This window comes from Coregonus clupeaformis, chromosome 5 (assembly GCF_020615455.1).
Source record: "Coregonus clupeaformis isolate EN_2021a chromosome 5, ASM2061545v1, whole genome shotgun sequence".
In the NCBI taxonomy this organism is placed as follows: Eukaryota; Metazoa; Chordata; class Actinopteri; order Salmoniformes; family Salmonidae; genus Coregonus; species Coregonus clupeaformis.
The window spans coordinates 45,813,763-45,828,033 of NC_059196.1; the positions used below are offsets into that span (position 1 = coordinate 45,813,763).

General features: G+C 46.4%; 1 protein-coding gene across 11 annotated transcripts in view; it reads right to left on the reverse strand.

Moving 5' to 3' along the window:
• The window catches only part of LOC121566958 (roundabout homolog 2-like), a 300,354-nt gene extending 287,726 nt beyond the window's left edge, over nucleotides 1–12,628 (reverse strand). For all 11 annotated transcript variants that reach the window (XM_045214703.1, XM_045214692.1, XM_045214661.1 and 8 more), the window contains exon 1: nucleotides 11,870–12,628. In XM_045214703.1, the coding sequence (XP_045070638.1) occupies nucleotides 11,870–11,924 (55 nt within the window). In that variant the 5' untranslated portion in view covers nucleotides 11,925–12,628. The remainder of the gene's footprint in view (nucleotides 1–11,869) is intronic.
• Between the last annotated feature and the right edge of the window lie 1,643 nt (nucleotides 12,629–14,271).

Consider the following 14,271-nt stretch of genomic DNA (forward strand, 5'->3'; position numbering starts at 1 on the left):
TGATGTTTGTTTCCAACATTAGGGCTGTTAAAACCGCTTCGTGTTTTGTTTCCTTGCCACGATACTAACGAGTATTGTGATACTGGTATCGTCCTGGCCATACCAGACACAGCTCATCTCTAGGAGACACCCATACATAACACAGCAGCTCATCTCAGAGAACACAGCAACCTGTTATCTCCTCTGGAATCTGGCCTATCCCACAGGTTCTAACTAACCAACACCTGCAGACAGGAATGTGACCACATCCTTTCACTGCAGCAGTATAAACAGAGAGAGAGAGAGAGAGAGAGAGAGAGAGAGAGAGAGAGAGAGAGAGAGAGAGAGAGAGAGAGAGAGAGAGAGAGAGAGAGAGAGAGAGAGAGAGAGAGAGAGAGAGAGAGAGAGAGAGAGAGAGAGAGAGAGAGAGAGAGAAAAAGAGAGAGAGATTCCATCTCCATCCACTGCAGCGAAGGCAGGAAGGCAGGCAGGCAGGCAGGAAGAGAGGTAGGCAGGCAAGCAGAGACACACGCTGGGCCCTGTTCCACTTGTACTATGCCTGAGCCCCTCTGTTAGATCTATACACTGAAAGCACACACTAGACTGTCATGGTAATTCCAGTAGCTGCCCCGAACCTTCCACCGCAGTAGACATGCTCTCTCTGCCTGTGACAATGATCAGACTGCACTGTACTCTGACTGAGTATTGTGGTCAGCAGTGTCTTATTGACTTTGTATCTGTTCTGTGTATTTGTCCTTTTCCTCCCCTGCAGTTAGAGTATATAAATAGATTCATGTGGGAAAGAGAATATCAGATTCTACAGCAATGGGCTGGGCTGATTCACATGCATTGCATTTCATGTAGCTACTCCTCTCTCTCTCTCTCTCTCTCTCTCTCTCTCTCTCTCTCTCTCTCTCTCTCTCTCTCTCTCTCTCTCTCTCTCTCTCTCTCTCTCTCTCTCTCTCTCTCTCTCCTTCTCTCTCTCTCTCTTTCTCGCACTCTCTCACCCCCTCTCTCCCTGTTCTGGCTAATTAGTATGAGGAATCTGGCCTTGTTCTCTGCGGGGCTGTCAGGGCGTTGGCGGGGACACTGAACTGTGTGATGCAGATGAAATGATTTCCAATGTGAGGCCCACTCAAGCATGTAGCCCATTACTACTGCCCTCCCAGTGCTGGTCCCTCCCTCTCCTCCTGCAGAGTCTTCAGAGTGACCCTATGCCTGGTCATTTGAATGCATTCCTCTGCTCTGCACGGCCATACATTCACCAGTACACACTTCATACACTCCAATGGTGTTGTGCTGCATTACTGGCTCCCCCTTCTGAAACTGATATTCAGAACACATCCTATCTGGGTTTACTTTGGTCTGAATGTTTATGTCTGTTTATGTATGCATCTTAGAAAATAAATCTGCAGATGTGTGACTATAAGCTGTGAATTTGTGATTTTGCTATGTGTGTGTGTGTGTGTGTGTGTGTGTGTGTGTGTGTGTGTGTGTGTGTGTTAATGTATATGTTGATGTGCTCACCGTGTGTGTATGTGTGTGTGCAGTAGCAGGTGGCCTGAATATTGTATAGCCAATTCCTCACTGTGCTACTCTAAACAGCCCCTACCTACCGAGGGCAGAGCAATGAAATGAATGGCACCGATTGATTCTCCCTCAAGCATTGTAATCTCTTTACTCTCTCCACCTGTATTGCATTGCTGAGCAGAGCAGGGAGCAGAGCAGAGCAGAGCAGGGCAGAGCAGAGCAGAGCCGAGCAGGGCCTGGCAGAGCAGAGCAGAGCAGAGCAGAGCCGAGCAGGGCCTAGCAGAGCAGAGCCGAGCAGGGCAGAGCAGAGCCGAGCAGGGCAGAGCAGGGCCTGGCAAATTGAATAGGGAGAAATAAATAAGGCGTTCATTGCTTTAGAAATGAGGGAGGAGGGGAGGAGTGGAGGGAGGAGGGAGGAGGGAGGAATGAGGGGGGAGGAGGAGGGGATGGAGGAGGTTAGAGGGGAGGGAGGAGGGGAGGGAGGAGGAGGGGAGGAGGGGAGTGAGGGATAAGGAGTAGGGAGGAGGAGCGGAGGGATGAGGGGGGAGGAGTGGAGGGAGGAGGGGAGTGGGGAGGAGGGGAAGGAGGAGGGGAGGGAGGAGGGGGAGGAGGGGAGGAGGGGATGGAGGAGGGGTGTCTGGGGGCCCGACCTGTACTGACCTGTACTGTTGAGAAATGAGTGGATAATTGGAGGTGTGTCTGGGGGCCCGACCTGTACTAAACACACACAGTAATCAGCCTGCACCTGACCTGTACTGCACACACAGTAATCTGCCTGCACCTGACCTGTACTGCACACACAGCAATCTGCCTGCACCTGACTTGTACTGCACACACAGCAATCTGCCTGCACCTGACCTGTACTGCACACACAGTAATCTGCCTGCACCTGACCTGTACTGCACACACAGTAATCTGCCTGCACCTGACCTGTACTGCACACACAGCAATCTGCCTGCACCTGACCTGTACTGCACACACAGTAATCTGCCTGCACCTGACTTGTACTGCACACACAGCAATCTGCCTGCACCTGACCTGTACTGCACACACAGTAATCTGCCTGCACCTGACTTGTACTGCACACACAGCAATCTGCCAGGCCGCGGCTAAACGTCAATGACTTCACTCAACACCTCCTCCAGCATGGCATAATGGCCTCACCACTGGCCTCTGGCCTGGCCTGAATGTAGGTAATGAGACCTTCTATAGCCGCAGACCACTAGCCTCTACCATGATATACTATAAGGTGGGGAGTGCAACTTAATCAAATGGCCTCTAGGCTGGTACACTGGTACTGATAGTGTTTTGTAATCTAGAGCTTATTTGGAGGCTGGATGACATTTATTAAAGCACTGTTCTGTGGGACACTTCATCCAGCCTGTGGAAGGGCTAAGGCAGGGGTTCCCAAACCTTTTTGGCCCACAACCCCATTTTGACATCTGAAAATTCTCGCAACCCCAACCATGTGAAAGAAATTATGTAATTAACAGCCAATGTTTACTTTTTTATTTGGGGCTATGGCAGTCAATTGAAAAACATTCTAACAGTATTTCTGATTGAAAATACTGTTAGAGGCATAGTGTCTTTATGTAACAGTGTTGCTTCCGTCCCTCTCCTCGCCCCTACCTGGGCTTGAACAAGGGACCGTCTGCACACATCGACAACATTCAACCTCGAAGCACCGTTACCCGTCGCTCCACAAAAGCCGCTGCTCTTGCAGAGCAAGGGAAACAACTACTTCAAGGTCTCAGAGCGAGTGACGTCACCGATTGAAATGCTACTAGCGCGCACCGCTAACTAGCTAGCCACTTCACACCGGTTACATTTACACTGGGCTAACGGCTTAGGGCTAAGGGACAGGGTGTAAATGGACTGGGAACTCACTCAAACTCCACTGGACCATACTCCTATATAAACACAGTAGTAGCAATCAGCTCCCAAAGTCAGCAATGTCACCAACACAGTACGTCCACCACTCAGCCACTGTATATCTGTATGTTACTGACTGAGGGCCTGTAAAAGACTAATGTATCTGAGCTGCTCTCCACATACATCCTCATCATCATAATCCCACATGTGGAATCCCAGAGTTCAAACGTTCAGGGCTGCGATTAACTGTTGGTCCAATCAGCAGGAATCACTGTGACATTTGAACTGCGCCCTGCGCTGCAGCTTACCCTGCTACAACAAAGACAGGCTCTCCTCGCCGCGCTAGGAGCTGTTACATAAATCATCTCCCTGGCTGTCATCATGGCTGCCGTTACACAACCCTGTGGAGAGACCTGCCTGCCTGGCCGGGCTTGGCCAACAGAGACACAATGAGACACTATAGGCTAGTAAAGACACTATGCATCTACATTCCACAAGGACATGGAGCATCACAACTAAAGGCAGCAGCACAACAGCTACACTACTATGAGGAAGATACATCTAACAGATAATTGGCATACATTGGATTGTTGTTTCTAAATCGATAAATTCCCTTTTGTATGATTAATTATACAAAACCTAACTGCTGTTGGCTTTCAATTATACTGACTGAAATATAGCGACACACTTTTGCATATCAACTAAGTTCTGTACGCATACATCTTTGCTTGTTTATGTTTAAACATACGCAATATCTCCATGCACTACTGTATAGCTGAAGCCCATGGCTAGTTCGAGCAGAGACTAGCAGGGTGCAGAGAGCCAGGAGCTATAGCAGGCCAGGCAGGGAGCAGGCAGTCATGGCTGGGTGATCCATGGGGCTGGAGAGGGAGATGGGTCTGTTGGGGTGGTGGTGAGGCGGTGGAGGGGGCTTGATTCACTGGCTGCTTCCACTCTGGGCTGCATTACTGCCGTAGCGGGACTGCTGCGTGTGACGGATGTGTGTTTGAGTGCCATGCACTCTCTCTGTCTTTACCCATCTCACACAGACAGGAGAGCTCATGCATTTTCATCAGCAGCCCTGAACTCCTGTTTAAGACACTGGTGAGAGAGACACTCTCAACAGGCACCACTAGGTACAGTATCTCCCCAAAAACATTTTTTTACTGCTTTTAAGCCTAATAAACAGTACCACTGCAAAGCATCTAATGGCACTAAATCCAACAGTGATGTAATCTGATAAGATGTAATGTACTTGTTCTTACTGGTGTACATGTGTTTAGCATTGTGTACATGTGTTGAGAAACTACTGAACTGTATTTCAGGTCATGGTATGTTTGCTTTTCTTTGCTCTACATTAAAGGTTTGTATACTCTGTGTGTGTGTGTGTGTTTGTGTGTTGTGTGTTGTGTGTGTGTGTGTGCGTGCTTGCGTACGTGCATGTGTGTGTGTATGCCTCTGCCTCTGTAAGCCACTCAGCCTTGACTTGGCTCCCTGCTATCTGCAGGTTGCTGTGAGACAGCCAACCAGAGGGCAGGGTTGCTGTGAGACAGCCAACCAGAGGGCAGGGTTGCTGTGAGACAGCCAACCAGAGGGCAGGGTTGCTGTGAGACAGCCAACCAGAGGGCAGGGTTACTGTGAGACAGCCAACCAGATGGCAGGGTTGCTGTAAAACAGCCAACCAGAGGGCAGGGTTGCTGTGAGACAGACAACCAGAGGGCAGAGTTGCTGTGAGAAGGCAGGGTAGGGTTAACCAGAGGGCAGGGTTAAGGCAACAGGAGACCAACTGATTAGACGCTTCCCCAAACCCAAATCTGCAACATGAAAACACAGATAAGCCCCCAACACACGCACGCTATCTCCATTTCTCCATTCCTCTACCATTGAGTCTGAACTGTATCTGAGTTCAGTCTCAATGGACCTCTGCTTCCTTCCTCCTCTCTCTGTTGGCATCATGTCCTCAAACCAATCATCTTCTATTAAGATGAGGACACTGCTCCACACATCCACTTTACAACAGAGGATCTGTCCATCACAACACCAGTTTGGGCTGCGTTCACAAGCTGGATGCATGCCATAGATCAATAGGTTGCTTTAAATACAAGCTAATCTTCAGAGAATTATCGAAAGCTATAGCAATTATATCAACATTACCAGGCTGTCTGCACGTCCATGCCTCAAGATCCTAACGTGTTGTTTAGCCAACAAGGTAGACCAGGGAGAGGTGATGGGATTAAACAAACCCGCAGCCACGTGTGTGTGCGTGTGTGGGTGTATGTGTGTGTGTGTGTGTGTGTGCGTGTGTGTGTATGTGTGTGTGTACGTGTGTGTGTGAATGTGTGTGTGTGTGTGTGTGTGGGTGCATCTGCAGAGGCACAGTGAGCTAAGCAGAGCTATGCTCCAACAGGTGTGGTGTCTGCAGGTGCAGGTGTGTGAAACAGGTGAGTGAGGGGCCTCTCCTCTCTTCTCCTGCACCGCACCACACAGCCGCTATGCTCAATTAATCATGGCATACACACACTACCCCCACCCCAACCTCAGAGCAGCTAAGACCATCACAGGTGTGCCGCTCCCTGCTCCCCCAACCCCTGTTTAAATTCCTCCCTCATGGGCGTTACACAGCTCTGGGTGGAGGGGAGGGGAGAGAGAGAGAGAGAGAGAGAGAGAGAGAGAGAGAGAGAGAGAGAGAGAGAGAGAGAGAGAGAGAGAGAGAGAGAGAGAGAGAGAGAGAGAGAGAGAGAGAGAGAGAGAGAGAGAGAGAGAGAGAGAGAGAGGGTAGAGTAGAGAGATATGGGTTGTTTTTAATCCTATTTCAATGCTACATATTAGTGATGTGAAATAGAAAATAACAGTGGTTAGACAAAGTTCAAAAACTCATTTAGTCTAAATCTCTGTTTTAATCTCTCTCAGTCTCGCTCTGTCTCTGGGTTAAGGCAACCAGGCATTAGCTCTCTCTGTCTCTGGGTTAAGGCAACCAGGCATTAGCTCTCTCTGTCTCTGGGTTAAGGCAACCAGGCATTAGCTCTCTCTGTCTCTGGGTTAAGGCAACCAGGCATTAGCTCTCTCTGTCTCTGGGTTAAGGCAACCAGGCATTAGCTCTCTCTGTCTCTGGGTTAAGGCAACCAGGCATTAGCTCTCTCTGTCTCTGGGTTAAGGCAACCAGGCATTAGCTCTCTCTGTCTCTGGGTTAAGGCAACCAGGCATTAGCGCTCTCTGTCTCTGGGTTAAGGCAACCAGGTATTAGCTCTCTCTGTCTCTGGGTTAAGGCAACCAGGCATTAGCTCTCTCTGTCTCTGGGTTAAGGCAACCAGGCATTAGCTCTCTCTGCACAGTAAATGTCAGGGGTATGCTTGGCTGAGACCTAGCAGAGCGGAGGTAAAAAACACAAAGTGCTATTATCAACCTTCCATTCTGCTCTTTTATTCTCTCTCTACAGTCCCCCATGCACATGACATTTCTCTAAGAATTCCACAGTGTGTTAAGAAATGGTGCTTTCTTTCAAGAGAACACTGGGTATTAAGTCAACCTTAGAACTGTGGTTTCTCCTGGGTTATTATCATAGACCAGGATAGACACTGAACAGCGCTAACCTGAGGTTGTAGCAGCCTGTGTTGTTTTCTGTGCTGCCTGTGTTGTTTTCTGTGCTGCCTGTGTTGTGTTCTGTGCAGCCTGTGTTGTTTTCTGTGCTGCCTGTGTTGTTTTCTGTGCTGCCTGTGTTGTGTTCTGTGCTGCCCGTGTTGTGTTCTGTGCTGCCTGTGTTGTGTTCTGTGCTGCCCGTGTTGTGTTCTGTGATGCCCGTGTTGTGTTCTGTGATGCCCGTGTTGTGTTCTGTGCTGCCCGTGTTGTGTTCTGTGATGCCCGTGTTGTGTTCTGTGATGCCCGTGTTGTGTTCTGTGATGCCTGTGTTGTGTTCTGTGATGCCCGTGTTGTGTTCTGTGATGCCCGTGTTGTGTTCTGTGATGCCTGTGTTGTGTTCTGTGATGCCTGTGTTGTGTTCTGTGATGGCCATGTTGTGTTCTGTGCTGCCCGTGCTGTGTTCTATGCTGCCTGTGTTGTGTTCTGTGATGCCTGTGTTGTGTTCTGTGATGCCTGTGTGGCTGTGCTTGTGTTGTAATGTGATCTATAGCGAAGCCAGGCCTGGCTGTTCAACTACCACAGGGACAGCTCTGTGTCACCAGTGAGGTAACACTTGTTAACCCTCCCAATGATTCCGACCTGTCATCTGACCCCTGCTAACCTCATTACACATACACCCCTCCCTTTTTCTTTCTCTCTGCTTCTTTCTTTCTCTTTACTGTATCCCTCTCTCATCTTTCTCTTTCAGTTTCTCCCTGTTCTTCTCTCTCCTCTAATCTTTGATTGTAATCGGAGAGTAAACAGTGCAGATGCGTAGGGAGATGAGAGTGGTCCTGTAACTGCAGTAGCATCCAGCACCCAGTGACAGTGACGTGACTCTGGGCGACACCAGAGAGAGGCTGCCTGGGGATCTCAGCTGAAGGCACGTCAGGCCTATTTTGCAAATGAACCTCAATTACAGCAACGCTAGCTGCTGAAACGCTGCCAACTCAAGCAGAACAATCACATTTGGGAGAAGACATTACAATGGCTCTTACGCGTTGACCTCAGGGTGCCTCATAATTCACCTACACTGTTTTAATCTGGGTTTACTTTCCATTATAGCCAAACGCTTAGACCTTGTTCATTCAAATCACCACCATCAAACCTACTTTTAAGACTACACGGCTATTCACTTTTTAAACCTTTGGTTCATCTTGACAATTCCTATCCAACACACACTCAATATCATGGACACTCATACCCATCTCATACTCTACCTCTACCCTACCATCTCTGTTGCTGTCTCATTCTCTCTCTCTCTCTCTCTCTCTCTCTCTCTCTCTCTCTCTCTCTCTCTCTCTCTCTCTCTCTCTCTCTCTCTCTCTCTCTCTCACACACACACACACACACACACACACACAGCAGCGGTAGTGAAACTCCAGTCTCCTCTGTTACTCTGCACAGGCCACTAGAGACCCCAGGTGCCCATCAGTGTGCCACCAGGGAGGCTGGAGGTGGTCATCCCATTTCCCCACCCCTGACTCTGCCATGCCACCACATATGACGACACAAGCTCTAGGACAGGAGTATCTGGAGGTCCTCAGAATAGCACAGGGTCATGGGTTCATGTCCACTACTCCATATGCTAAGCTACTCTTCTTGTTCTATTCCTGCTAGAAAAACAGCGGACTATAGTATAGCATAAGAGACCTAGTACCAGACAACTGGTTGCTAATAATGGGGAATACGTGGCCGTTCTGGCATGGCCAACATTTAGATTTAAGGGTCCATTTTCTTCTTACTTGATTCCATTAAACCTTAGCCAATAAACACTGTAATTTTCCAGTAACTTCAGGAGCACATGTCAAAACTAACCATTTTCTAACCAAAGCACATTTGGGTCTATCCCTCTCCTTTCAATCTCTTCAGCTCCCACTTCCTGCCTTGTTTTTCTCTCCTTCTTTTGGTCCTCCTCTCCTCCTCCTCCTCCCACTCCATTTCCCCTTCCCTCTCTCTCTGTCTCCAGCACACTAGCAGTATTAATCACAGAACACTAAACACTGCCTGACTGCCATTCACCCAGCCTGCCTTTGTTGCCCATGTTGCCCAGTAAATGCAACTACAGAGCTTTTTGTCTGCATAAGTGGACTCTTAGAGATGGCTCCTCCCTTCCCAAGGCTCACAGATTACCCCTGAAAGGCTGGGTGATGGGTAGCGGTGAAGGGAAGAAGGGAGGTGGGGGAGGAGAGGGGAGAGGGGAGAGGGGGGAGGAGGGAGGAGGGTGGCAGTGAAATGATTGGGAGGAGTGATTCATTGCTCAGACAGAGGTGCCATCCAGCCATGCCTTCAGCCAGCGCTTAGCAACCAGTGGGTTTGGCTGAACAGAGAGTGAGGGAAAACGGAGAGAGAGAAAAGAAAGACAGAATAAGAGAGCGAAAGAGGGAGAGAGAGTGAGAGCGAGAGAGAGAGAGAGAGAGAGAGAGAGAGAGAGAGAGAGAGAGAGAGAGAGAGAGAGAGAGAGAGAGAGAGAGAGAGAGAGAGAGAGAGAGAGGGAGGGAGCGAGAGAGAGAGAGGGAGCGAGCGAGAGGGAGGGAGAGAGCGAGAGCGAGAGCGAGAGAGCGAGAGAGCGAGAGAGCGAGAGAGCGAGAGCGAGAGAGCGAGAGAGCGAGAGCGAGAGAGCGAGAGAGCGAGAGCGAGAGAGCGAGAGAGCGAGAGCGAGAGAGCGAGAGCGAGAGAGCGAGAGAGAGAGGAGAGAGGAAGAGAGAGGTAGAGAGAAAGAGGTAGCGAGAGAGAGTGAGAGAGAGAGCGAGAGAGAGAGAGAGAGAGAGCGAGAGAGAGAGAGAAAGAGAGAGAGAAAGAAAGAAAGAAAGAAAGAAAGAAAGAAAGAAAGAAAGAAAGAAAGAAAGAAAGAAAGAAAGAAAGAAAGAAAGAAAGAAAGAAAGAAAGAAAGAAAGAAAGAAAGAAAGAAAGAAAGAAAGAAAGAAAGAAAGAAAGAAAGAGAGAGCAGATAGAGAGAGAATCCATGTTCCCACTACAGAGGGGACTAGACTCCCAGACTCCGTAGGGATAGTGTGGAGACTGCTAAAAACATGATACAAATAGCCACAGAAACCAAAGACAGTAGCTAAAAAGGACAAAGGAGCTGGGCCCCAGTGTCAACCCCTGCCTTCAACAAATAAATTCAAGATTTTCACATGTTTTAAGCTGTACATACAACACAAAGCAAACGCTAGTAAGTGTGAATCATTGTTTACGACACAGCAAGTGTTGACATTACTAATGCAGTAGATGACAACTGGGAGCCTCAAAAACACTATTTTCTGAATACCGCTTCCTCTTTCAAAAATGGCTCAATGGCACAAGCTCAATAGGTTTTCAGCCTTACCTTAAGCATATTCAAGGACAAGGTGTGTTTGTGTGTTTGTGTGCGTGCGTGCATGCATGGTTGCGTGAGGGATGATGAACAATTCCCTCCAGTAAACATGATTCAGACATTAGGATTGTGAATTGTGACACTGCAAACCGTGTTGGTGTGGTGGCCCGCCAATCTCCTCTTTCAATTAGTCACATATTTGATCAGGACCATATCAGGCCTCCTGTCACCTGATTTATGTTTCATGGTAGTCATCACATTTACTCTGCAGTTGAGGCTCATTTAATGCCTCTATTAAACTGGCTCCCTTGTAGGCCAATGATTCCCACGAAGCCTTGTAAAATCATAAAAATAGTGCTGACTTTGCACTCCCCGCTAGATTGGTTAAGGAGGAGGCTTGACTTTTAACAGTGTGGGAGAAATAAATGTAATTGTATAAATTACTTTCACAATTACCAACAGCATCACCATTAAAGATTGATGAAACAACACTGAGGTAATGAACTGAGTGCCAGTCATGTTTAAGTCCACTAGTTATTATTCAGCAGGAATACATGCATCACTCATTTGGCTTGGGTCCTGGACAGAATATGAAAGCAATCACATATATTTCCACACCCATCTCTCTCCCCAAGACTAGCACAGCTACACCTGTGAGCTCAGCTATGTCAAACAACAGGGCAGGTGGAATGCAATATTGTATTAAATAAATAATCAGATCTAACCATCTCCCTGTCGGTAAATTCTTTAGAGAGAAAAAATCAGCAGTGAATCAGTGATTTAATCATTGTATCAACCCATTCAGTGTTGAATCAGACGCTGAAATTGTAGTGCACACCTTTTGTTTGGTTTTGTCTTCCTGTTGATATCCTATGTTAATTTGCACACCTTTGGGTTAGGTACAGTGGCCGGGTTCTACTGACCATCAGGTGTCAAAGGGCTAGATAACCATCATGCAGAATGTGGCTATGCACTGATGCTGTTGCCAAGGAGACAAGAGAGGTGGGTATTTCTTGAATGACTAACATTTTTTTCCCCCTCACCAAATAATATATAACTTTAGATTAATTCCTTTTTTTTTTTTTTTTTCGGGTGACTTCAATATGCATTTCATGCAAGACAGAAAATATCTGACATTTTAGTTTGTGTTGACTTCATAGCCTAAAACCATTTTATAACTCCTTTCAGAGATAACATTCCAGATTATAGAAAGAACATCCACCAAGAACTCTTCTGATAAACAGTCTGTCCAGTCTCCAATTAATTGTAAAATAAAACACATATATAATCTAACTGCCCATGGCATAACCTAATCATAACCAGCGACATGAGAAGCCTGTTACATAGTATATCACATGAAGTGTATATCAACATTATCCATAGTTAAAACAGTATGGAGGAAAATAAAACACAAGGATAGAAAACATTTTAAACCTTTAAATGCAAGAGTTGAACTTTGCCATTTTTTGGTGAGCACCATACTTTCCCAATATTAAACACATTTAACTCCACCACCCAATGATTTTGATACCATATGAAATTCCATAAAGAACTTACCATCAACTTGAAAGTACAATAATCCGCCAACAAGGATGAACGCTAGCGGACCCATACTTGCATATTAAACATCCACGGCTTGCGCGCAAATCCTTGGATTTAGCGAGGAAAATATGTCCAAACAGTAGCAAATTGACTTATTTTAATAGCTTGAGTTTTATATAGGTCCTAGTTACTGACTAAAGCCAGTTGTGATGTCCAAGAATTTAGAGGGCTCATTGTAGCCCGCTCGTTCGAGCCCGGGATAAATTAATATCCACAGCCGTAAGAACCATATCAGTCACTCGCGATCATCTGCAATTCCAGATGCTTGTCCCACGAGTTAACTTGCAATGGTCATGTATACTTTTCCAATAAGTACGAAACTATACAATATCATATTACAACCTAAAATAACGTATAAATGTTTTATACTGGGTTCAAGAGAAACGCCTCCAATCATGTAGTTGCCGTCTTGGGTTTCGGCTCCTTGAGACGCTCCTCACCGACGGACACCTTACAAATCTTCGCCGATGTCTCTCCACCGTTCCTCATCAATACATAGATAGCCAAGTCTAAATGTGTATTAACAAACCCCAAAATACCATGTACTTCAGTCCATAAGCAAATGTTTACATTTCATTGAGAACCCGCGCCCCAAGATCATGTGCCTAGCCTGTGCCTAAGCACTGTAAATGTACAGTCAAGTCAGTTGAACAGCCTATCCTCTCCCTCTTGGTTTCTGTATAGCGCTACCACTAGGAGCCCATGGTCTATGCTCACTCCGCACAGCCTCCACACATACAGGGAGGAGAGAGGCAGGGAGGGAGGGAGGGAGAGAGAAAAGGGTGGATGTAGGAGAGGAGACAGAGTGCGCTCCAGTGTGCATTGGGCAAAATCATATTGTTGTAACTGCCTATGAAGTTCATACGAAGTGGACACGTGCCACAGGTACGCTGCTGCAGGACCACTCTAGTGACTTTGAAGCACTTGGGTCGTTCTGTCCTTTCCCCACCGGAAGTAGCCTAGCTCAGAAGGCTCACACAGCCTATTGTATTCTTTGAGAGACTAACTGGCTCTTTTGGAGGGAAATGATGCACAATCTTAGAAATTATTAAAATACAGCCACCTAATTAGGAGGCAACTTGTATAAACCATAACAACTCCAATATCTATTATGTTGATCTGAAGAGGGAAAAAAACATCTTAAAGGCCCAGTGCAGCCAAACATGTGATTTTCCTGTATTTTATATATATTTAGAAGACTCCTGAAATGTCAGCCTGTTTTGGTGGGATGGAGTTTTGGCCTGCCTGATGACATCACCAGGTGGTAAATTATTGAATAGACCAATAAGAAAGATAGATCCAAACCTCTCTGCTAACAACAACTAGTTTTCAGTTTCCCCCTCCCAACTCAGACAACTAGCAAAATCCTTGCTTGAGAAATTACTCTTTGCTAAGAAGCAATTTTTGTTTCTTTTTGACCATTTCAATTTAAAAACAATCACAGCAAGTTACTTAATTGTTACCCGTAAATTATTTGATATTGAGATAAAAACGACTCCATTTGGAACTTTAAGTGCTTCCTAAAGTATGTAGGCCTATCTAAACAAACATTGCACTTTTTTAACTTCTTCAGGTATCTTCATCATATGACCGTTCATAAAACGAATAGCCTACTTTCAGTGTGAATAAAAAAAATAAAAAAAATAAAAAATCTGTGCCCAGACGGCATTACATTTCTATGTTCATAGACAGCATATCGAGGTAGATCTTATAATTCTGTGTGTGTCATTAATATTTGATGTGGGTGGCCTAAATGTGGCGGACAGTGAGTGGCAGCACAGGAATGATTGCGCCATTAGTCATCTGTTTGCTGTGGCGCGCGATGCGCACGCACATTAAACATGCAGAGCGCAAGAAGATTGTCAAGAGAACAATATATTCAGAGACAAGCACAATTATAAATTTGACCTCATGAGCTAATATTGACCGATAATAATTAGACCTGGGATAATTGGTAATGAAAAACTAACATAGGTGACCAAGCAGTCCCTCAATATGGAATGTAGGCTACAGACTCAGAATCTATGGCTCAACACATTTATTACAGCCTACTGTAGCCTAGTGTAGTGCTCAATTCAGCATCCTTAGCATCAGATTTAAACTTCATTAAACATTTTATTTGTGGAACATAGCCATCAACAAAAAGGCTAAATTAAAGAAGAGTCAAGCCTATGCATGCAGAGCTGTTCGATCTCGGATTCTCTGCATTTTTTTACTTTCTGTTTATAGTGGTATAGCGTGATATAAGCAGAATTCAATATAATTCCAATGCAAGAACCCCCCAAACATTTAACCCCGCGCTGATTTCAACTGCCCCCTTAGTCACTTTATCCCGGCGCCGGGTCTGGCTATTCTTC